At 46.4% G+C, this 22,659-nt stretch overlaps 1 protein-coding gene across 3 annotated transcripts in view; it reads right to left on the bottom strand.

Moving 5' to 3' along the window:
- Nucleotides 1-22,373, bottom strand: part of SLCO2A1 (solute carrier organic anion transporter family member 2A1) — an 88,143-nt gene extending 65,770 nt beyond the window's left edge. Inside the window, exon 1 of one of the 3 annotated variants that reach the window (XM_043522531.1) lies at nt 21,975-22,373. In XM_043522531.1, coding sequence (XP_043378466.1) covers nt 21,975-22,070 — 96 coding nt within the window. In that variant the 5' untranslated portion in view covers nt 22,071-22,373. The remainder of the gene's footprint in view (nt 1-21,974) is intronic. The other 2 variants (XM_027819346.3, XM_043522530.1) reach the window with 2 other exon arrangements.
- Nucleotides 22,374-22,659: the final 286 nt, after the last annotated feature.

The raw sequence follows: 22,659 nt of genomic DNA, 5'->3' as shown, positions 1-22,659 counted from the left end.
TCCTGGCCACTGGTCCCGGGGGCTCTGCTGCTGGCCTGGGGTACTGGCCACCGGCCCCCTGCCAGCTGGGGGTCCGTCCGCCGGCCCCACTCAGCCCGCTGCCAGCCCTGGGTCCTGGCCATTGGTCCCGGGAGCTCTGCTGCTGGCCTGGGGCACTGGCCGCCGGCCCCCTGCCAGCCGGGGTTCCATCCATGGCCCATGCTCAGCCCGCTGCTAGCGCTGGGTCCCAGTCACCGATCCCAGGGGCTCTGCTGCTGGCCTGGGGTACCGGCCCTCTGCCAGCTGGGGTTCCGTCCGCCGGCCCCACTCAGCCCGCTGCCAGCCCTGGGTCCCAGCCACTGGTCCCGGGAGCTCCGCTGCTGGCGTGGGGTACTGGCTGCTGGTCCCCTGCCAGCCAGGGTTCCATCCACTGGCCCTGCTCAGCCGATTGCTGACTCTGGGCCCTGGTCACCGGTCTGGGGGGCTCTGCTTTCAGCCTGGGGTCCCAGCCACCAGCACATGGCTCTGCAGCTGCCCCCAGCTGTGGCCCACTGGCCCCAGCCTGGGACAGTGAGGGGTGCAGACAGGGGCAAGAGGGGGCACAGCTCAGCACACCCACCTTAAAAATTGTTCCAGCGTCACTGTGCTGCGATATTTTTAAGTCCTGATTTGCTGCTTACATCACTATCACGCCACATGGAACAGCACACTGCGTTTGATGTTGAGATTAGAATGTACATGCAAAAACTGGAATCAGAATTTTCTAACAGATTTCAAGATTTCCAGTGATTTGGCCCAATGCTTTCTTTTCTAATTAAACCTGAAAAGTTCAATGAAAGGGACTTGGATTTGTCTGTATTTCAGTGGATGGGTGTTGAAGATTTCGAAATGCAGCTCATTCAGTTATAAAGCTCAGAATTGTGGGCATCAAAGTTTGGAGATCTGCAGAGTGCACTTGAAGCTACAGAGAGAGATCATAGGGCCTCTGTTCTGACCTGCTGGATGTCCCTGCCAGTGAAATTTAACTGTCTGAAGAAAATTGCGTTTGCAACACTTTCAGCATTTGGATCCACATACCTGTGTGAACAGGTATTTTCACACATGAAATCTGTCCTCTGTCCCTCTCGGAGCTGGTTAACAACTGATCACCCAGAAGCCTTTGTGCAGCTTAAAGTATCCAAATACATGCCAGACATTGGAAAACTCAGCAAGGGAAACCAAGGGCAAGGATCACACTAAACTGATAAGATCTGCATTTTAATTTAATTTTAAATAAGCTTCTTAAACATTTTTAAAACCTTATTTACTTTACATACAACAATAGTTTAGTTATATATTATAGACTTATAGAAAGAGGCCTTCTAAAAACATTAAAAATGTATTACTGGCACGCAAAACCTTAAATTAGAGTGAATAAATGAAGACTCGACACACCACTTCTGAAAGAAAAGGAGTACTTGTGGCACCTTAGAGACTAACCAATTTATTTGAGCATGAGCTTTCGTTAGCTACAGCTCACTGCATCCGATGAAGTGAGCTGTAGCTCACGAAAGCTCATGCTCAAATAAATTGGTTAGTCTCTAAGGTGCCACAAGTACTCCTTTTCTTTTTGTGAATACAGACTAACACGGCTGTTACTCTGAAACCTGTCACTTCTGAAAGGTTGCCGACCCCTGGACTAGCCCAAGGTCACATGGCAGGTCAGTGGTAGTGCTAGGCACAGAACCTAGTTGCCTGCAGCATGCACTGAGCACCTCGGTGACAGGTCACTCATCTTTTATAAACCTTTACCAAAAAGGGTTTAAATAAGAACAAATAAACTCACTCTGAGGGAGGTGAGATGTTGACACAAAGTGGGAACAATGGCACGGGGGAAACCGCTCGTATGCAAAAATCCTGTGTGCCACTCTTATCCATAGTTCACTGACCCTCCTCTAGCAGAGGCAGCAGGGAGCCTGCCCATCTCCAGCAGGATTTTCAGAGCTTTGAGCGAATTCCTGATCAAGGTGCAATAGTACAGGCACACCGAGTGAAGTGCAGAAAAGCCAAGGCATGCACCCACATGCACCCACAAACACGCGCACGCACAAACGCCTCCTTCAATCCCCTTTTAATCACCTTGACATTTCCCTTCAGAGTGGCTGAGTGCTCATGACTGCAGGCTGTTTATACAAGACGCTTGACTCCCTTCCAAACCACACTTTACATTAAAAGGGAAGCAAGCGCCTGGGGAGAGGATCCTCACACACATACACACAACTCCCCCTGCCAACTCCAGACCTGGAGCTTCCAGGGCAATGTTTTTCTAAGGAAAAACACCCACCTTACTGCATGACACAGAAGGAATGTTTTCCCCACATTCTTGGATCCTTGGGACTATTCTCTCTCCACCGCCAGGTGTCCAATTCAAAATGGATAGCATTGTTGGGCATTAGGGAAAGGCATCACACAAAGCAGAAATCTACTCCTCCAGACTTACCCCATGGGACTGACTGGCACAAGGGGAACTATACAAAGAATCCTCGTGCTCTGGATACCACACAGCAGCCCGATAACTCACCAGCTCATCTGGGGAGCCGGCACTGGCACCCTGGCATTCAGGTTCAGAGACAGGCTGCGGAACTGCAAGGACACAAATCTATGTCCAGGAATTGTGGCCAGTCACGTGGTGGGACTCTTCCTCTGCACCTGGCTAGCCCATCCCCCCTCTACAATGATGACAATTGAGCCAGCTTCCACTCTGCTGCCAGTTGGCTACTGGGCTGCCAGCTTGTGTGTCAGTAGTAAGGGGAGTCACACAGCAAGGAGGATTATTAATGGTGCTCCAAGCATTAACTGGCCCTGGCTTTTAGACACGGAATGTAACGCCTGGTGCTGGAGGAACATGCTTCAAGCAGCTCCGCTTTCCTTGCCAGCAGGGTCTGTTGGCTACAAGGATATTTTATGGAGGAAACTGAGGCAGCTGCTGAGGTGGAGACAGGGGAATCTCCGAGCAGCACTATCTTCTCATTCTACATGGCCCACCTGCAGTCTCCTATGTGCCATGCAGACAGGTACCAGGGAGGCCTAGCTCACTGGGGGTCTACCTAATTAAGACTTGGCCTAATTATGAAACTGGGCTTTAGATTTGGTTTATCGTTTCTACAGAACTGTCACAATGTCTAATCGTTAGTATGTTACATAGAGAAGACAATTTTCGTTATATTAACATTACATTTAGCCCATGCTATATACTGGGTCAACTCAGCCATATCCTTATCTTGTATATCTTTCTATTACTGCTTATGTAAGATAACGCACCATCAACAATTTTGTTTACCCTTAACAATCACTAACTAAAGACTTTCTGAGAATATATTTTAAACATCCCTGTTATGAAACATGGACTATTTTGTAACAGTTTGGGGGGAACATCCAGAGGGTTAGCAAAACCAGTCAATAAAATGCTTTTGAAGTTGGCTCCAGGGCAAAGCAAAGTTGAGACATTTGATAACCCCCCACGTACGTTTACTGCAGGTGGGTCAGACTTAAGGTCATTGGGCTGTGATAAAATAAGAATTGCTTTTCATGTAGCGAGAAAAGGGTGCTGGCTCCTCAGCCAGCATCAATCAGCATTGCTCCACCAAAAGGAGTACAGCTACCGTGATTTACCCCAGCTGAAAATCTGGCCCACTGTGCTTATGGTTATTGTGTCGGTGATGCAAGATTTATTCTGACCTCAGTTATTCCCAGCATGGAGGAAACTTGTGTTGTGCCTACCCACACTCACCTGCTTTGTGGACACTGGGCTAAGTGCTGGTTCTCCACCCTGCTACAACAGCCACACATTAGCCCAGTGCCATTCCAGAGAGCTAGATTGGTGTAACGACATGGAGAATCAAGCCATTAGTCTCCAGGCCATCAAACTGTTACACAAAGCAGCCAGAATGGGGGCCAGAATCCCCATCATCCCCAGGTTTGCAGATAAAATTACTCATCCAATAAGCCTGGTTAAGATTTAATTTTAGAAACAAACAAGCCCTCCTCCCCCAGCCCCGCTTCTTCACATAGACCCAGAAGCTTCTTACAACGTCCTTAACCGCACCCCAGTTTCTCCCCTAGGGCGGCTCTGGGCAGAGGAACTGAAGATTGAAACTCTACGCGTACAGGGTCACCATGCCTCAGGAATGCTATTATCAGTGTGAAGAGGGTGCAGCACAAGGCAACGGAGATAATTCCGAGCATGAAGAATCTAAACTAATTAGGAAGAGGGAAATGGAAGCTTTCGCAGGTATGAAAGAGTGTTACAGTCACTGTATATTTTCTCACACTACCATGGTTATTACATTACAGTAGCATCAGGAGAGAGCAACAGAGATCAGAGTTCCACCATGCTGAAAGACAATCCTTGCCCTAAGGACCTTACAGTCTAAACAGACAAAAGGTGGGAAGGGGAACTGAGGCACAGAGTGGGGCTGTAACAGGGTGCTGGCCAGGAGGTCCTGAGCCAGCACTCTGTTAGCCCAGCTCCAATTAAGAAGCATTAATTGGGGCTGGCTGAATATGCCACACCTAATTGATAGAAGGGAAGCACCTGCGGGCCTCATTAGCGAGGGGGCTATATAGGGCTATGGCTAGGGCTAGGGCATTGGTGTCCCTGCTTGCTGGAGAAGCTAGTTGTCCCCTGGGGTGCTAGTGGGAGCGGTCTGTAAATAGAAGGCAGTGGGAGCTGAGACTGTAAATAAAAGGCACTGGTGATTGCACCCAGAAGAAGTCTCAGGCTGATTTGTGGGTGCAGGGGTTCCATAGCGCAAGAGTAAGCAGGAAGGCACTCATCACACGGGGGGCTCATGCAGGATACGAAAGCCAGCGAAGTGGTTGGTGGCCCGAATATGGAGGAGACCCTGCAATGGATGGGTAAACAGCAGGAGCAGATGCAGCATACCCTGCAAAGTTTTTAGCAGTCCCACCAGGCTGGGAGCCAGGCCCTACTGTCCTGGCAAGCAGAGCAACAGCAGAGTCTGTGAGAGTTCATATGGGAGCAGATCGGCATGCAACAGCAGCTCCTGCAAAGAGTGGTGAGTCCTGTGGGAGGGGATGGCACCTGGCCGCCGGGCTGAGGACTCTGTAAAATGAGCCCGGCGGATGATCCAGATGCCATTCTCGGGACCTTTGAGTGGGTAGCCACGGGCGCCAGGTGGGATAGGGCAACCTGGGCCCTCCAACTGGCTCCATGCCTGATGGGAGAGGCTTAAGCGGCCTATATGGCCTTGAGCAATGAGCAAGCCCAGAACTATGAGGCAGTGAGGGTGGCCATTCTAGACTGGATGGGCCTGTCTACAGAGCGGTACTGCCAAAAGTTCTGGGTGGCCTGACTGATGGTGGCGATGCGGCCCCGGGCGTACGCCCAGAGACTAATGAACTGGGCCATACGCTGGCTGAGGCCAGAGACACGCATGGTGGGTGAAACGATGGACATGTTGGTCCTAAGACAATGACTGCAGAACCTCCCTGAGAATATTCGCATCTGGGCGAGATGTCATCAGCCTATCACTGTCAAGGCAGAGGTCAGGTTGACCTAGGAATATATCAAGGCAGAGGGTCCCTGGAGGGAGGACAGACCCCGTAAAGACAAGGAGTCAGGGAATAAAGAGGTGGAACCTTTTTCTGAGAGAGGCCCAGAGAGAATGGGGGAGCCCCGAGGAGCGCCCGAGAGGCCTGCCAAGCTTGTTTGCTGGCAGTGTGGGAGACCTGGCCATACAAAATGTGACTGCCCTGATATGGAGTGTGGGTGGGCTGAGTTTTGTGGCTGGACTCAAGTTGGGGGGGCAGAAAGAGGGACAGAAACTGTCCACCATCCCGGTGAGGATTGGGAGGAACCCCCAAACAGGCCTGGTAGATACCGTGTCAGCCTGCTCGCTCGTACAGAGGGGGCTAGGGCTGGTGAAGCCGCACTGGCTGATTGTGGAGGCAAGTATGGCCCCTGAGTGTATCCATGGGACAAGAGGTCCTGCCCAGTGACCCAGGTGCCCCTCGAAGTGAGGGGCCGCTTCAAGGGGAAGCAGGTTGGGGTGCTAGAGGGGCTACCATACCTGGCGGTGTTAAGTAGGGACTGGGGCCCACTACCGAGAAAGAAGTGGAGAGGTGCCCCGAAGGAGCATATCCCTAGATCGAGGATCCCAAGTGGGTAAGATGAGCAAAGTCCCAGAGATAGCAAAGAAGAGAACCCTAGACAACAGAACCCAGATCAAGAAGACCTGCAGGAAGGGTGTATGGGGGAGCTAGCCAGCTTGAGCCCCTTGGAAGAAGAGAGGGGGCAATTGCAGCACCCCACAACACCACTCCCCAGGGAGGGAATGCTGGGTGGTGCGGGGGAAAACTGAGGCACAGAGGGTCCCACAGGATGGTGGGATGGATCCTGACCCCCTACTAAAAGTAAAGGGGATACAGGGGATGGGATGCTGCAGGGGTGCGACTGGTGTGATGACCTGCGGGCAGAGGCGGAACTGGGGGGCAGCCACCCCTCCTGAGCAATGTACGCTTTGCAGGTGGGGGATGGGAAAAACCCCAGGAGAGGATGCCAGGGATTGCCTGGCCAAGAGCGGGGAACTTCCCCGGAGGAGCCCCCCTGGCAGAGGGGTCGAGGTCGGCTGGCCCTGGTGGCTCATAAGGGGGGAGGCATGTAACAGGGTGCTGGCCAGGAGGTCATGAGCCAGTCCTCTGTTAGCCCAGCTCCAATTAAGAAGCATTAATTGGGGCTGGCTAACCATGCCATGCCTAATTGATAGAAGGGAAGCACCTACAGGCCTCATTAGCTGGCAGTACAGGGCTGGCTGGCAGGCAGGCGGTGGAGCAGCAGCCGCTGCCACCGCCAAGGGTATGCATCCCTTCTTACTAGAGAAGCTAGCTGTCCCCTGGGGTGCTAGTGGAAGCGGTCTGTAAATAGAAGGCGGTGGGATCTGACACTGTAAATAAAAGGCACTGGTGATTGCACCAGAAGAGGTCTCAGGCTGATTTGTGGGTGCAGAGGTCCCATAGTGTGAGGGCAAACAGGAAGGCCCTCATTACAGCGGCAGTGACTTGCCCATGGACTCACAGCAGAGCCATGAATTGAACCCAGCACTCCTGAGCCCTAGATCTGTGCTCTAGCCACTAGATCATGCTGCCTCCTTGCCACCAGCAACCACTTTCAAAATGAAGGGACATAATCTAACACTTTGCCTGCCAGGCAGAACTGGGATAAATATATAGATTGAAGTACTGGAGAGAGTCACTGAAGCCAATGGAAAAACATGAATTTGAAAGACAGCAAGGTGTCTTCCCAGAAGAAGTACCCAAAGTTGAAGAAGCAGCAAGAGTTTTTAAATCCTAGCTGGCTGAATAGCCCTTTACCGCTCCTAAAATATCTAGGACCAGGTGCTCAGCGAGTGTAAATTGATGTCACTCCTTTGCCTTCACTGGGCCTCTCCCAATGTACACCAGCTGAGGATCTGGCCTGTTATGCTCTTGCAAAATGCTTACCTGTGCCACCTCATTACCCATCATTTCAGTTTTTACAGGCACTCGTCAACACCCATATAAAAGTGCTGAGGAGATCGGCCATGGCGATGTGGCTGCCTAACCAGATGGGAAGAGTCAGAGCCTCGTTTGTGAAAATGTACAGAACAGCTGTCTTGGGAGCAGTAGAAGAAGTGAAGACACTTAGAGAACTCATCTGAGTGAAGACACTCCGATATATGACTCGACCAAGCATAGTTGTGGTAAGGAGACATGCTCCCAAAAATTAAATGAATCGGGGGGTGAGGGGGATGTAAATATGTGGAAAGGGCTGGCCTTTTCAGGAAGTTTGTTAGCTCTTCTGCAGTAGCTATGCTGCTATTATAATTGTACAATGGTTCAGAACCTGCTGACCTCAATGGAAACGTTATCTACTATGCTGTGCTGCTACAATTCCAGCCATGCTATTTTTGTGCTTAAAAGTGAAACTATTTTTCAAAGCTTTAGCCACACCCAAGAAGGTACCTTTCACTTTCATCCACTAATTCTGAATATAGTTAGGGGCCTTAATTGGGCGCTTGGTCTAATTCAGTCAATTCACTCCAGGGAAAGGATGAGTTAATGGGGGCAAAGCTGTAATTTAGTTTATGAAGATGATGGCATAGGGCACAGGCTAAGGCAAAGACAGGTCCTACTATTGGAAGCTGCAGTGATTCGGATGGCTCCCAGTTTGGAGATAACGATCAGCTTTGCTGTTCACAGTAATTCACTGCTCACACAGCCCAGTCAGTCCAGGGAGGGGGGAAGGGTGTGCTTTTGTTGTTGCTGTTTAGTATTTTGTGCTGTTTCAGTGGGGTTCCATAGGCAGTATCCATTGGTGCCTGTCTAGATTCACGTGTACTCTGTGGGTCCCACTGAAGGCAAGGTGAGTAGTTCTGTTGCCTGCAGTGGGCTTGGCTCAGCCTGTAGAGCAGTGTTCTCACTGCCAAAGCAACAAGCTGTCACATAAAGGCAGAACTCCAAAACAAAACAGGGTTTGTCCCTTTCTTGCTTTACTCTTTTACAACGCATAAAGGAGGCCTCAAACTGCTGCCTTTTTAAAAAAGTAATTGGCTTGGTTTTTTACGCTAGAAATAACAGGTCTTGATGTCTCCATTTTTGCTGGAAGCCTAATGTGGTGATGACATCCGAAAATCTGAAACTTGCATGGGGAGGGGCTGTGTAGAGCCAGCATGGCCTAATGAATAAGGAACCTCGGTGGGCATCAGAAAACTCATGTTCTGGTCCCAGCTCTGCTACTGACCAGCCATTTGACCTTGGACACATCACTTCAGCTCTGTTTCTCCTCTCATCCTTTGTCTTGTCTATTTAGACTGTAAGATCTTTAGGGCGGGGTCTGTGTCTCAGTACCTGTCTGTAGCACAATGAGGCTATGACCTTGGCTGGGACCTCTGGGCACTACCATTTACAAATAATAATGTTTAGTCAGGGGTGTGTGTATGTTTATACACTTTGAGTTAAACAGTGTATAACATACACATACCATAAATGCCTCACCAACTCTTGGGAGAAAAGCTTTCTCTGAAAGATGAGATATTGTCTTTTTTCTTCAAGAGAGCTGAACAATTTTCCTGCTCCTCCAAAGAGTTCTCCAGTAAAAACCAGAATATCAGACCTTGCTATTCCTAAGATTTCTAAGGTAAACAATAAGAACCTTTAAATACAAACTTGATCAGGCCATCTTTATATACCACTAATGAGCAGCAAACAGCAGAAATAAGAATCAGCTCCTTTGCAATCAGTCTTTCACAGTCACTGCTTAATACACCAAGGGAACCTTTCCATGTATAATGGATTGAGTCACAAGGTGTCAAATGTCAAACACAGAAGAAAAGTAAATGCACTCTTCTTTTGTAAGATGAAACTTGACAAACACACACAGGCGCACCAATGTGTCAAGACTTTTACAGCCAACACCCACTGGCTTTTGTTTTTGATATCATCTTCACTGGCTTGCCACTTTGTACCAACCAACATTCACTTACAATGTTCAGTTATCCAAGCAGGAATCCCAGGAAGGCTGCAGCAATGCTGCTTGGGCAGGAGTTCACAGCCACTCCAGCAGAGGCCTCTCTCAGCCCTGCTACAAACAGTCATTTGCACTGGCATGCAAATTGCACTAAAAACCATCATGAGGGACAGTAACTGGCTCCCTAGTAAACCATGTAAATTGGGGAGGGGGGGCAAATTGCCATTTGTACTTGTGGCTCTCACTACAGTCAACAGAAACCAAGGACAGAATTCGTCGCTTAGATTTTATTTCTAGTATAAGAAACTAAACTAGACAAAACTTTAACTCATTTTAAAGCCCATCTTGGCCATCCCCTTCGCAGTATTATTAGCTTAAATAATGTTTTCCTATTGCTGAATAATCCATATTTTCCTGAAGTCACACTTCAAATGCAAAGATGATATTTGTTCTTTCCTGAGCTAATCAATAACTCAAATGTACATCTGATTTTTCCAGAACAGTGATAAATGCTGCTCCCGCTAGGCAAGAACTGGGGGCACTGGCAGAGCTACAGGTGGAAGTGCTGCTGTGCTCACTCGTCCTATAGAGATGTTACAGGGAAGCAGTGGCCCCGAGCCTCAAATTTCAGATCCAGATTTCAAACCTCTCCAAGGCTGGGGATGTTCAGATCTGGAGTTTAGTTTATATCTGTCTCTAGCAGACACTGAGATGATGGGTCTTCCTTTGAAGAGCATGGGCTGTTGTTCATGCTCACTGAGGCGCTGATTCAGGAAAGTACTTCTGCACATGCTTAAAGTTAAACCCACACTAGTCAAGCACCTCCCTGAACATGGATACTTTCCTGAATTAAGAAAAGGAGTACTTGTGGCACCTTAGAGACTAACCAATTTATTTGAGCATGAGCTTTCGTGAGCTACAGCTCACTTCATTGGATGCATACTGTGGAAACTGCAGAAGACATTATATACACAGACACCATGAAACAATACCTCCTCCCACCCAACTCTCCTGCTAGTAATAGCTTATCTAAAGTGATCATCAAGTTGGGCCATTTCCAGCACAAATCAAGGTTTTCTCACCCTCCCCCCCCACCCCCCCACAAACTCACTCTCTTGCTGGTAATAGCCATCCAAAGTGACCACTCTCTTCACAATGTGTATGATAATCAAGGTGGGCCATTTCCTGCAGAAATCCAGGTTCTCTCACCTACTCACCCCCCTCCAAAAACCACACACACAAACTCACTCTCCTGCTGGTAATAGCCTATCCAAAGTGATCACTCTCCTGAATTAAGGGCTGAGAGAACTGGTTGCAGAGTGCCTGCCTGCACTAGTCTATGTTGGGGCTCTTCTCAGTCCAGATGGGGTCCTAATGAATCACCAACACCAGCTCCAGTACCAACTGAGCTTTTTGGGGCTGACTAGATCTGAACCTACATCTCTTCAAAGAGCTAAAGAAATCCTACTCCAGTCTTCTCTGACCCTGTGACACAATTCACAGACATGGTTAAAAGAGAGAGCTCTGATCCACACTGCAAAATAGAACTGAATTTCAACCATGTTCCCCAACACTGTTGATTTTTGTAGACTAGATGGGACCTGTCTCTTTCATAGAGGCATGAACCAGAAGGGGTCAGGAGTTGAGATGTCCCTTAATGGTGATGTTATTAACAATCTATGCACATTTTATGCAGAACACAGATGTAAGTAAGCCCTATCTTTCATATAACATTCACACTAGTATCTAGTATGAACTACGGAGCGGCTTCTGCCATTCCTCAGTGTGATGGAACATTTCACCACCTTAGCACAGCAAATAGTTACCATGGTTTGTTCTACCACAACTCACTGAGCTTAGATTGCAAGCTCTTTGGAGCTATGTGTTTGAACAATGGGGAGTGAAACCTCTGGCTGCTACTGAAACATGAACATGTAATTATAGCAACAACATATCAAGTGCTATTGACACATTGTCTAGCCAGATGGTCTGATCAAGATCTCATCTACCTGGATGTCTCCATTTGCTTGGCCAGTAGAATTTCTTCCCAGTGCCTGATATTTCCACAGTTCAGGCTTTCTCACTCCAATGGCTTCAGCTTGTCATTCTGCTGTGCAGTCTTCATTACCCTGGTAAGTTTATTTTCTTGCCATGTGGTTTGATCCTTGCACTTTCACTATGTTTATGAGCTCTCTTCTCTCCACAACATGCCCATATCAGATGCCCTTTGCTTTCCTTGACCCACAATCTTACACAGCCTCTTCCCCTCACGCCCATATGCCTGGTCATACCCTAGCTCTCACTATCAGCAACACTCCTCTTCCATTCTGCTCATGATAATCTTATCTATACTGACCACTCCTTGGTTACTTTTGGACACTGAACCACCTCACCCCTCATAAAATTACCCTGTTTCACTGCTCCTAGAAACTTGATCCCACTAAACTTTTCATCTTGGCTTGCTCTCTGAATCCCTCCTTTCTTGACCCTTCTCCTACAGTTCTCTTACTTATGGTGCTGTCTAACTCTTTGCCTTTTACCAGTCTGACCCTATCAAAAAACCACCTGTAGTACACACCAGCTCCAGATCATTACAAGCATGAGTTGAGCTTTATAAAAAATACACACACATCCCATCACCATATCCACTAGGAAATCTGTTCACATACAAAGGGATGTTCTCAGCAATGCAAAATCTCCCTCTTCCTCACTTGCTTTCTCTTCCTTGACATTAATCCCTTTCTCTACCCATCCAGCTCATACTTACTTCTCAGCATTTCCTGGCCAAATACAAGGGATTTGCTTCCTTCTTTAAAACTGTGATTTCCCCCTAATTTGTCATGACATCTCCTCCTGACTACCAGCCTGAAATTAAACTATCTACTGAGCAGGTGCCAATGATTTTGTTAATATTCTGTTCTGTTGATATTTCATCAGCTAAATAAAAGGCAATCAGAGTGCATTGCAACAACTTTTTAAACAGAGTTCCACAGCATGACAGGTTAATGGCTACATTTATAGAACACAACATTTCTTTCATCAAATCTTTGGTCCTACTGAAGTAAATGGCAGAACACCGATTTACATCAGAGGGACCAGGAACATATAGCAACTTGTATGTATATATTCACATATTATTAAAACATTCACAAAACAAGATGTTCCACTGCATGGGCTTCTTCCCCTGGGGAGAGGATCAGAGCGCAAACACGTGCAAGATGTTAGTCACATTGCTTAATGCATGTCTGGAAAGCACTCAGACATACTATAGGTTTCAGAGTGGTAGCCATGTTAGTCTGTATCCACAAAAACAATGAGGAGTCCTTGTGGCACCTTAGAGACTAACAAATTTATTTGGGCATAAGCTCTTGGGGGCTAGAACCCACTCCATCAGATGCATGGAGTGGAAAATACAGGAGCAGGTATAAATACATGAAAAGATGTGAGTTGCCTTACCAAGTGCGAGGTCAGTCTAATGAGACAATTCAATTGACAGCAGGATACCAAGGGAGGAAAAATAACCTTTGAAGTGGTAATGAGTGGCCCATTTCAGACTGTTACCACTTCAAAAGTTATTTTTCCTCTCTTGGTATCCTGCTGTCAATTGAATTCTCTCATTAGACTGACCTCCCACTTGGTAAGGCAGTTCACACCTTTTCATGTATTTATACCTGCTCCTGTATTTTCTACTCCATGCATCTCATGAAGTGGGTTCTAGCCCACAAAATCTTATGCCCAAATAAAGTTGTTAGTCTCTAAAATATACTATAGTGATGACTACAGCATAAGAATCTATATAGAATAGATTGGAGAGTTAAGAGCTCAAATCCCACTTAATTCCAATGAGAGCTGGGCACCTTGGTAAATCCCAGCCCAAGTCATTACAATAAAAACAGCAGCATGGATAGTCACTTTCACAGTTGCAATACCATAAAGGCAGTAAGGGTCAGACTCTGCCATCCCTACTCATGGGAGTAGCGCCTTACTCCAGGAGTACTTCCACTGAACTCAGGGGCACCGCTTTTGGAGTAAGGCACAGCCCAGCATGAGTAAGGATGGCAGACCTGGCACTAAATACACAGAAGTATTTTTTTTTCTTATGGATGCTGTGATTCTTGTTTATACCTTTTGGACCATGTTAATTAGACTTACCCCTCTCTGGCAGTGCAAGGGGGCCTTACAGCTGCCGTTCAGAATTAACACTGCCAGAGCAGTGTGAAGGAGTGATTGGGAACTAGGCTCTGGGAGTCCCTCATTCACCTTCTCTTATGAACTCCCCACATGTTTATGGACAAACAGCAGCCCTGCGCTTCACGCATCTCTCTCCAACTATTTTCTCCCTCTCCTTCCTGACAATGCCATTGTCCCTCAGACATCTCTGACTTAAGCCAGTCCCTCAAAACCTCTTTCTTCCCAGACCCTTCCTTTCTCTCCTAGTTCCCTGTTGCGCTTTGCTCCCTTTTTAAAAAACCCTCCCTAGATCCTGAAACACTTCACCTGACATCCTAGCTACCACCTTTCCTAACTCTGCTAATTTCCTGAGAGAGTAGCCCTCATCTCTCCAACTACCACAGCAGCATAAGTATGCTTCTCTGCTCCAGCCCTGGCACACAAACTGATTTTCTCTATAGACCAAACACCTTCTCCTTTCCAAGGACCAGGGTTCATTCTTCTCCTTGAGCCTTCAGCAGTCTGAAGTCCTTCCTGGACCTCCTACAGATCCGTGCAGGTGTCACTACCTCCTTCCTGTCAATGTTGCATTCCTGCCCTCTTTTCTCTGGTGGTGGTAATTGTTCTGTACCACAGCCCTGTTTGGTAGAGTACCATGAGCCCATTTTTGATCCTGTGCTATTTCCCATCCACCTTCTCTCTCTCATTTGTATACCTTATCGAATGGCTTTAGGATGAGGCTACTCTACCATACATACAGATTTCTACACCTTTGATGACCTGTGTCGTCTTCATAAGTTCCGTAAGCTAAACACCTGATAAACTTTTCCTCCATTCCCCTCCTGGACTTAGATATCCTGGTGTCACCAGTATCAAAAGAAACGTGAAGTGAGCCTTGACCCTGGTTTTGCCGTCTCCTCACACATTTCCAGTATCTGCAGATTTTCCTATTGCCGCTATGATTGTTTATGTACAGCGCTGCCTTTACCTGAGCTCCACCTCTGTTGGCATCCTCCTCCATGTCTCCATCTCACCCTACCTGGATTATGTCAGCTCCATTTTGTTGGCCCCTCTCTTCTCCAGATAGCAGCATGAACAGAGTGCCACTGACCACTTTCACAGGTGGACAGAGAAGCATGACCTCATCACAGAAACATTCAAATGATTCCACTTCCTCCCAACTCATTTCAGGATGCCCTCTTTGGTTTTTAGGCTCTCTGTGGATTTGCTTCTACCTACATCATTATGTCTGCTCCCACCATCTTGCTCGGGCCTTCTCTCTTTCCCATTATGCAGTCTCAAAGGGTTGAGAATATAATGGTCCATTCGCAGCCTTGACCAACGGGCACTGCCTTCCTGCATCTCCAGCTAGTTTCAAAGCCCATCTGAAAATACATCTCCTTTCCCTTTGCCCATGTCTTCGAATTTATTGCTCTCTCTCTTTTTTTACTTTCACTTTGCAGCTCTGTTATTTAACTCTATAAAACATTTAAAACACTTGACACAATAAAGAAAAACACTCAGTTGCAGTGCTCACTGAGTGCAGACCTGTCCATCTAAGTTAATAACTGTTTTGTGTACACAGTGTCCTGGCCCATCATAGTTCTTGGGGCATTGCACAGACAATGCTAGTTAAAACACCATAAACTAAACAAGATACAGTAAATAAACCACAATAGAAAGGTGCCTAACTGTTTGCCACAGGGGGCAGGGGCACTTTAAATAGAAAATGACTCTGCCAAAGTAGTTTTCAATTGCTGTTTAAAAGGATGGAATGAACACCAGTAGGGCGATAAGAGGCAGCATGGTCTAGTAGTTAAGGCACTGGACTGGGACTCTGAGACTCTGTTCCTTGCTGTGCCAGTGACCTGCTGTGTGACCTCATGCAAGTAACTTCATCTCCCTGTACCTCAGTTTCTCCTCCCTCTCTCTGTGTCTGTGTTATCTATTCAGTCTCTGCTCTGAAGAGTTTACAGTCTATCTCCTGTTAGGCTGCTCTTAGTTGGGACTCTGGGTGCTATAATTTAAACATAGTGACACAAATAATAAGGGGGAGTAACTGCTGCACCCTAAGGGACCAACAACACTTACAATAAGGTGCAAAGGGGGACCCCTCAAAGGCTGGGGGGCCAGAGCACAGTTATATGCCAGCACAGTTATTAATGCAGCAGCAATCACAAACCATGGACATGTCATCCACAAGACCTTTCTCAATCGCTGCTCTCAGCCTATTCCCCCTGCTTCATCAATGATACTTTCTAATCATCCATTAGGAGAAGTCCCCTGTCCTACCCTGATCTACAAGGACCTTGCAGGACATTAGAAGCAGCCTGATGCAGAGAGCTGTTGTGTTCAAATCTTTATTTTCATTCTATCAGCAACAGCTGGTTCCGCTTGACACCCAGAGCTTTGCCTTGCTTCCTCTTACCCACAATTCTCCAGGCCAAGACAACAAAGCAGCAGGTGAGATCGCTCAGGGCTTTGGCTAACACAATCCTATTTCCAAACACAGAGATTAAGGAGTGCTAGCCCCCTCTAACTGCAACAGCACAGAGTAGCTGCACAGCCCGTCCCACCTCAGAATGACTGGGTGATACTCTGGGCTCACTCGACAGTAGATGAGGGAGGGAGGGAGAGTGCTGGGGGAACAGGATGCTCTGTTTTAAAAAGCTATGTTTGTTATTTTGGGAATCAGTCTCAAGCAAGGCACTTTGGATATGCTGGCCTGTGAATACTGCCACCTCTAATAAATATGGGCTTCATTACCAGTACCTGGAGTGCACGGTTAGAACGGCCACACTGGGTCAGACCAGTGGTCCATCTAGCCCAGTATTCTGTCTTCCGAGAGTGGTCAGTGACAGGTCCTTCAGAGGGAATGCCAGAACAGGACAGCCAGTCTGAGCTTCTGGCAGTTGGAGGTTTTGGGACACCAAGAGCATGGAGTTGTGTCCCTTAGCAATTTTGGTGTATTGGAATTACAGCTGTGTTCAGCACCTGCTATTATTTATATGAGGACACTTGGCTTTATTCATTGAAGCCCTGATCATGTAATTGTTTCTGAGTTTCTGTGCAGAGCCCAAGTGAATATTGGTACAGAGCCAGCTACTTATTTAATACATGCTGGCACGACAAATAATGTATCTTTTAAATAAGGGGTAGAATGCTTTATAAACTGGGGGGTTACGCTGCCGGGCAAACTATTGCCCTTCGATTAAAGATGAAACCCACATGGCACAATAACACTCCCAGCCATTCCTGTTGCATTTGCCACTACATCTTTTGACTGAGGGCATTGGTGCCACTGGCTGTCAGTCACTTTCAACCTCAGGGGCAATCATTTTTGACCCAGACTTCCATCCCATCTGTCTATCTCTACAGACAGAGAGAAAATCTCAGTATTTCTAGTTAGTTAAGATACTTGTAGAAAATATATATACATAATATATTGTCTCACAAAGGCTTTCTCTGTCTTGTAAAAAGCGTTAACTTTTACATATTTACAAGGTAAAGAAATAGCTAATATTAATAATACTAATAACTCTTCTAGTTCACTGTTTCTTCATTTGGAAATGCTAAAGGGTCTGACTAACTTATTCAAAGGCTCCTTTGCAACATTGGCAGGGAGGATAATAGAAGAGGTGGTTCATCTATTGTATGTCACTTATGCTAGAAAGTCTTTCTCAAAGAGGAAGGCCTCACAATGTTTCCTAAAGATGGTAAGACTTTGGATTTGCAAGATCCCCTCAACGGAGAATGCTTTGTTCCCAGCTCTCACATGCTTCCTCCTGGGCTGTAGGCTCTGCATTGCTCCAGAGATGTATAGCAATTGTGGTGGTTCAAAGATCAAAATTGGCCTTTGGTGTAGCTGGGGCTTGATCCATTAATAGCTTTGAAAATTAGGACCAAGGCTTTAAATTGGTGTTGGAAGCTGATTGGGAACCAGCGGAGGGACGTGAACACAGGCCTGATGTACTCACCGTGGCCTGAGCCACACAGACAGTGGGCAGCCACATTCTGTACAAGCTGAAGCCTGTGTATCATCTTCACATTCAGATACAATGAGTTATACTGATCCAGCCTGGTGGTGACCAATGCATGGATCTCTGTGTTTAGGCCCTCAACTAGGAGGAAGGGACAGAGCTTCCTATCAAGCTGGAGGTGAAAGAAGGCATGCTACCTGGTTATCCAGGCTTAGCAAGGGGTCAAACAGGAGCCTGAAGCTTTGCATGCATCAGCTGAATAAAGCTCCACTGACAGGAGGTCCCTGGGTCCATCAGACCCAAGCCAGCTTCATGGATGGAGAGGTATGGTGCAGAATTTACTGTTCAAAACACAAGGAAGACCTGCTGTTTACAGTGTTGTTGAAGCTGGGATGGTCCCAGGATATCAAAGACAAGGTGGGTGAGGTAATATCTTTTACTGGAAAAACTTCTGCTGAGGGAAGAGACAAGTTTTCAAGCTACCCAGACCTGAAGAAGAGCTCTGTGGCATTCGAAAGCTTGTCCCTTCCACCAACAGAAGTTTGTCCAATAAAAGATATTCCCTCATCCGCCTTGTCTCTCTCATGAAGATATGTTGGATTTGGGTGAACACTAGTTAGAAGAACAGGAGTACTTGTGGCACCTTAGAGACTAACAAATTTATTAGAGCATAAGATTTCGTGAACTACAGCTCACTTCATCCAATGCATAGAATGGAACATATAGTAGGATATATATACATACAGATAAGTTGGAAGTTACCATACAAACTGTGAGAAGCTAATTAGTTAAGATGAGCTATTATCAGCAGGAGAAAAAAACTTTTGTAGTGATAATCAAGATGGCCCATTTAGACAGTTGACAAGAAGGTGTGAGGATACTTAACTTAAGGAAAAAGAAAAGGAGTACTTGTGGCACCTTAGAGACTAACCAATTTATTTGAGCATAAGCTACAGCTCACTTCATCGGATGCCACAAGTACTCCTTTTCTTTTTGCGAATACAGACTAACACAGCTGCTACTCTGACACTTAACTTAAGGAAATAGATTCAATATGTGTAATGACCCAACCACTCCCAGTCTCTATTCAAGCCCAAGTTAATGGTATCTAGTTTGCATATTAAGTCAAGCTTGGTAGTTTCTCATTGGAGTCTGTTTTTGAAGCTTTTCTGTTGCAAAATTGCCACCCTTAAATCTTTTACTGAGTGGCCACAGAGGCTGAAGTGTTCTCCTACCAGTTTTTGAATGTTATGGTTCCTGATGTCAGATTTGTGTCCATTTATTCTTTTGCGTAGAGACTGTCCGGTTTGGCCAATGTACATGGCAGAGGGGCATTGCTGGCACATGATGGCATATATCACATTGGTAGATGTGCAGGTGAACGAGCCCCTGATGGCATGGCTAATGTGATTAGGTCCTATGATGGTGTCACTTGAATAAATATGTGGACAGAGTTGGTATCAGGCTTTGTTGCAAGGATAGGTTCGTGACTTAATATGCAAACTAGATACCATTAACTTGGGTTTGAATAGAGACTGGGAGTGGCTGGGTCTTTACACATATTTAATCTATTTCCTTAAGTTAAGTATCCTTACACCTTCTTGTCAACTGTCTAAATGGGCCATCTTGATTATCACTACAGAAGTTTTTTTTCTCCTGCTGATAATAGCTCATCTTAACTAATTAGCCTCTCATAGTTTGTATGGTAACTTCCAATTTATCTGTATGTGTGTGTGTGTATATGTGTGTGTGTGTGTGTGTGTGTGTGTGTGTGTGTATATATATATATATATATATATACATATATATATATATGTTCCATTCTATGGATCCGATGAAGTGAGCTGTAGCTCACGAAAGCTTATGTTCTAATAAATGTGTTAGTCTCTAAGATGCCACAAGTCCTCCTGTTCTCTTTCCGGATACAGACTAACACAGCTGCTACTCTGAAACTAGTTAGAAGGATATTAATTTTTAGGGGACTATCCTGTAAAATAACTGTTTCCACGCTAACAAGTTTTTCAACCTTAAAACAGTCTTGAGACCAATGATTTCTTTAAGGTCTCAGGATATTTTTCCCACCTCCCTCTGGGCATCCAAGAGCCTTTTGTGCTAACAGGAGTAGTACATGCTGCACTGTGGGAAAGATTCTGCTGTCAGTTATAACTGCATAAATCTGCAGTAAAGCCTAGGCCCAAACCTGGGCTGTTGCTGAGGAGCACACACTGCCACTCAGGAGAGCACAGTTCAGGTGGTTTTTAAGACCGGTTTTCAGACTTCCAGTCCTGGGCTGGCTGTACCCTGAGTCTGTCGCTTGGTATAAACCGGAGTAATCTAAATTAGACCAGCTGCCAACAGCCCAAGGTGCATTTCATAGATTCATAGAGTTTAAGGCCAGAAGGGACCATCTGATCATCTAGTCTGCCTGCATACCACATTTCAACAATTATGGTAGCCAGAGATCAGCAGGGAGTAGAGAAGCCAAGATGACATAGCCAGCTCTGCACCACTGGAGAATCCCTCACAGTCCATTCAGTGGGGTTAGGGCCCCTCTGTGCTAGCAAGGCAGTCCAAAGCTGCTGATGCAGCTGACAGTCAAGGCTAAGACTTCAGGGGAGTTACTGTGGATTTACACTGGTGTAACCAAGAGCAGAAGGGATGGTACAAATTAACTGACGTAATTTAGTCAGTGTTGCTGTAGGACTGCCCAAGAAGCAACAGACCCTCAGAAGGTGAGGCGGGGGAGGGCTTGTTCTTTGCCCATCAGAGGAAAAGGAAACAAATGATTAAAAAGACAATCAGGTTAAAAAAAGGTGTGCTTGAGAGCTCAGTGCCTGGCTTAGCCTGGGGCATTTGAGACCTGCTGCGGTAAAAGGTTTGGTTCCTAAGGGAAGTGCTGACAAACCCTTCCTTACAGTGCTACTATCAGATGGTAAACAAACAACTATTATCTGATGCCAGTGGGAAGTCACCAGCCCCAGGGGCAGAGTGCACCAGCACTGACAACTGCTGCCAGCCTGGAGATTGATGGCTGGTCTGCTGCCTTGCTTCTCAGTGGGTCACTTACACTGGGGAGTCAGATCTTACAGGTAGCGATGCCACTGCTGTGCCACTCCGAACCCCTGCAGCCAGTCAGCCGCATACTACCCACGCCATCTGTTCTGTCATCCCTCACACACACCTACCTGCTGGCTCATGCTCTCACACACACTGGGCTATTTCCCTGTGACACAGTGCATGTTACTCCCTCCCATTCATGCTACTCACACCAGTAAAAGAATATAGGTATGTGTCTGTGAAATAGAGAAAGCTTCACAAGGTTAATTTAGGAATCAGATCTCCCAGCAGTTCTCTAGGAGCTGTTGGCAGTTTTTTAGACTCTGGGTTGGGGGAGCAAAGAATTAATATGTCCTCAGGGGGAGTTCTAACAAGCAAAACAGACAGGGCCAGATCCTCAGCTGGTGCAAGTCAGCACAGCTCCATTAACACCTGTCACACCATTTACACCAGCTAAGGTCTGGCCCAAAGACTGCACTAAAGCACATGGGGTGGGGGGGAAGGTATGTTTCAAAATGTGGTCACTAACATGTTTTAAAATGCTAGAGTAGACAGGGCAAGTTGTAGTTTTAACATCTCTAGACCTTGTCTATAGCAGGGTTTTAGCTGTGGCATTTAAAAAAAAAGACCCCTCTCCCCCAGTGTGGACATACCCTGTAAATAAAGGGTGCAGGTGAATAAATCCACCTCTTTGTTGACTACAGGAAGGGAGAACTAAACCAGTTGAGAAATCTCTCACGCTTTTAACCATATTAACAACTGAATTGTCCTTGCAGAGATTTTCCAAGCAAATTCATATGATTTTAAGGCAGTGTTTTCTTTTCACACCATGATCCCAATAATTCCCTAACAAAAGACACGCTGTGGGTTAAACAGTAGGGGGCCAGATCCATAGGTGGTGTAAATCGGCATAGCTCTACCACCTATTAATCTAGTCCTATGTGTCTGTGCCTCTCTTATTGTGAACAACTATCTCAACAAGAAACTTGCATTGCACTATACTGCGAGTATTCACCATGTCAAGAACTACTGTACCCCCAAATCTACATTTATTGCCCTGCCACATGCTTGCCAGCTTCTCTTAGTACTTGGTGTTGCAGGAGAACAGGGGAGTTTGAAATGTTGCGTTTTAACAAATGCACTGAGTTCTAGGAACTAAAAAAAGTGTGAATCAGGACCAATGCTGCTGTTGGTAAAAGACTTGTGAAAATTTGAAAAGCAAACATGTCTTCATTCTCCCAATCAGCTAAGGAAGAAAAGTAATACAAAGTTAAGCTCCTTACCTTGATATTGCAAAAGATGTTCTGGTAACAGGTGCGACAGTTTTGGGGGCTACTGCTGACGCCTGGAGCTTTGCTGTTTTCAGGCTGAACTCCCATTGTTTGGTTAGAATTGCTGTTGGAGGCCAATGCACACAGTTAGCTTCCTCTCTCTTTTCCCTAACTTGCCAGTAAATCAGAAGTATACCAAAATGCCGAAGTGCTCAGCTGTCTGTTGATATAAACCTCTCTCCTTCCCTTCCTCCAGCCTGGATTCTGATAAGTCACAACTGAAAGCTGTCCAAGCATGTGAGACTTAGTGAGTGTGAGCATGAAGTTTTTATAAGACTGTTTTCTGAAATAGTGATGATGAAACTTTATTTCTCCTCCCTCTTTTCTTGTGTGTGTAAAGAGAACTTTAAAGGCACAGGGAGGCTGAGCCATGCTCAAACACCACCCCTCCCAGGCAGGTATGAGTAACAATCTGTCACACATATGACATTCCAATGACAGGTCGGTGCTCTCTCTCCTCCCTTCCTTTCCTCCCCTCCCCGCACGTCATGTGGATCATAGAAGACACCAATGCAGAGTTGGATTCCTTAGGCAGTGCTGCAAAACATTTGATACAGCTTTCCCACCATAAAGATATTCACGGCCTCAATCACCCTCTTCTTGCCCCCGACCCAAAATCCCCTTTCCTAGCAGAGTT

The sequence above is a fragment of the Chelonia mydas genome, chromosome 9 (assembly GCF_015237465.2).
Source record: "Chelonia mydas isolate rCheMyd1 chromosome 9, rCheMyd1.pri.v2, whole genome shotgun sequence".
Taxonomy (NCBI): domain Eukaryota; kingdom Metazoa; phylum Chordata; order Testudines; family Cheloniidae; genus Chelonia; species Chelonia mydas.
The sequence above is the reverse complement of the archived record's forward strand: the minus strand, read 5'-3'. Positions and strand labels throughout refer to the sequence as shown.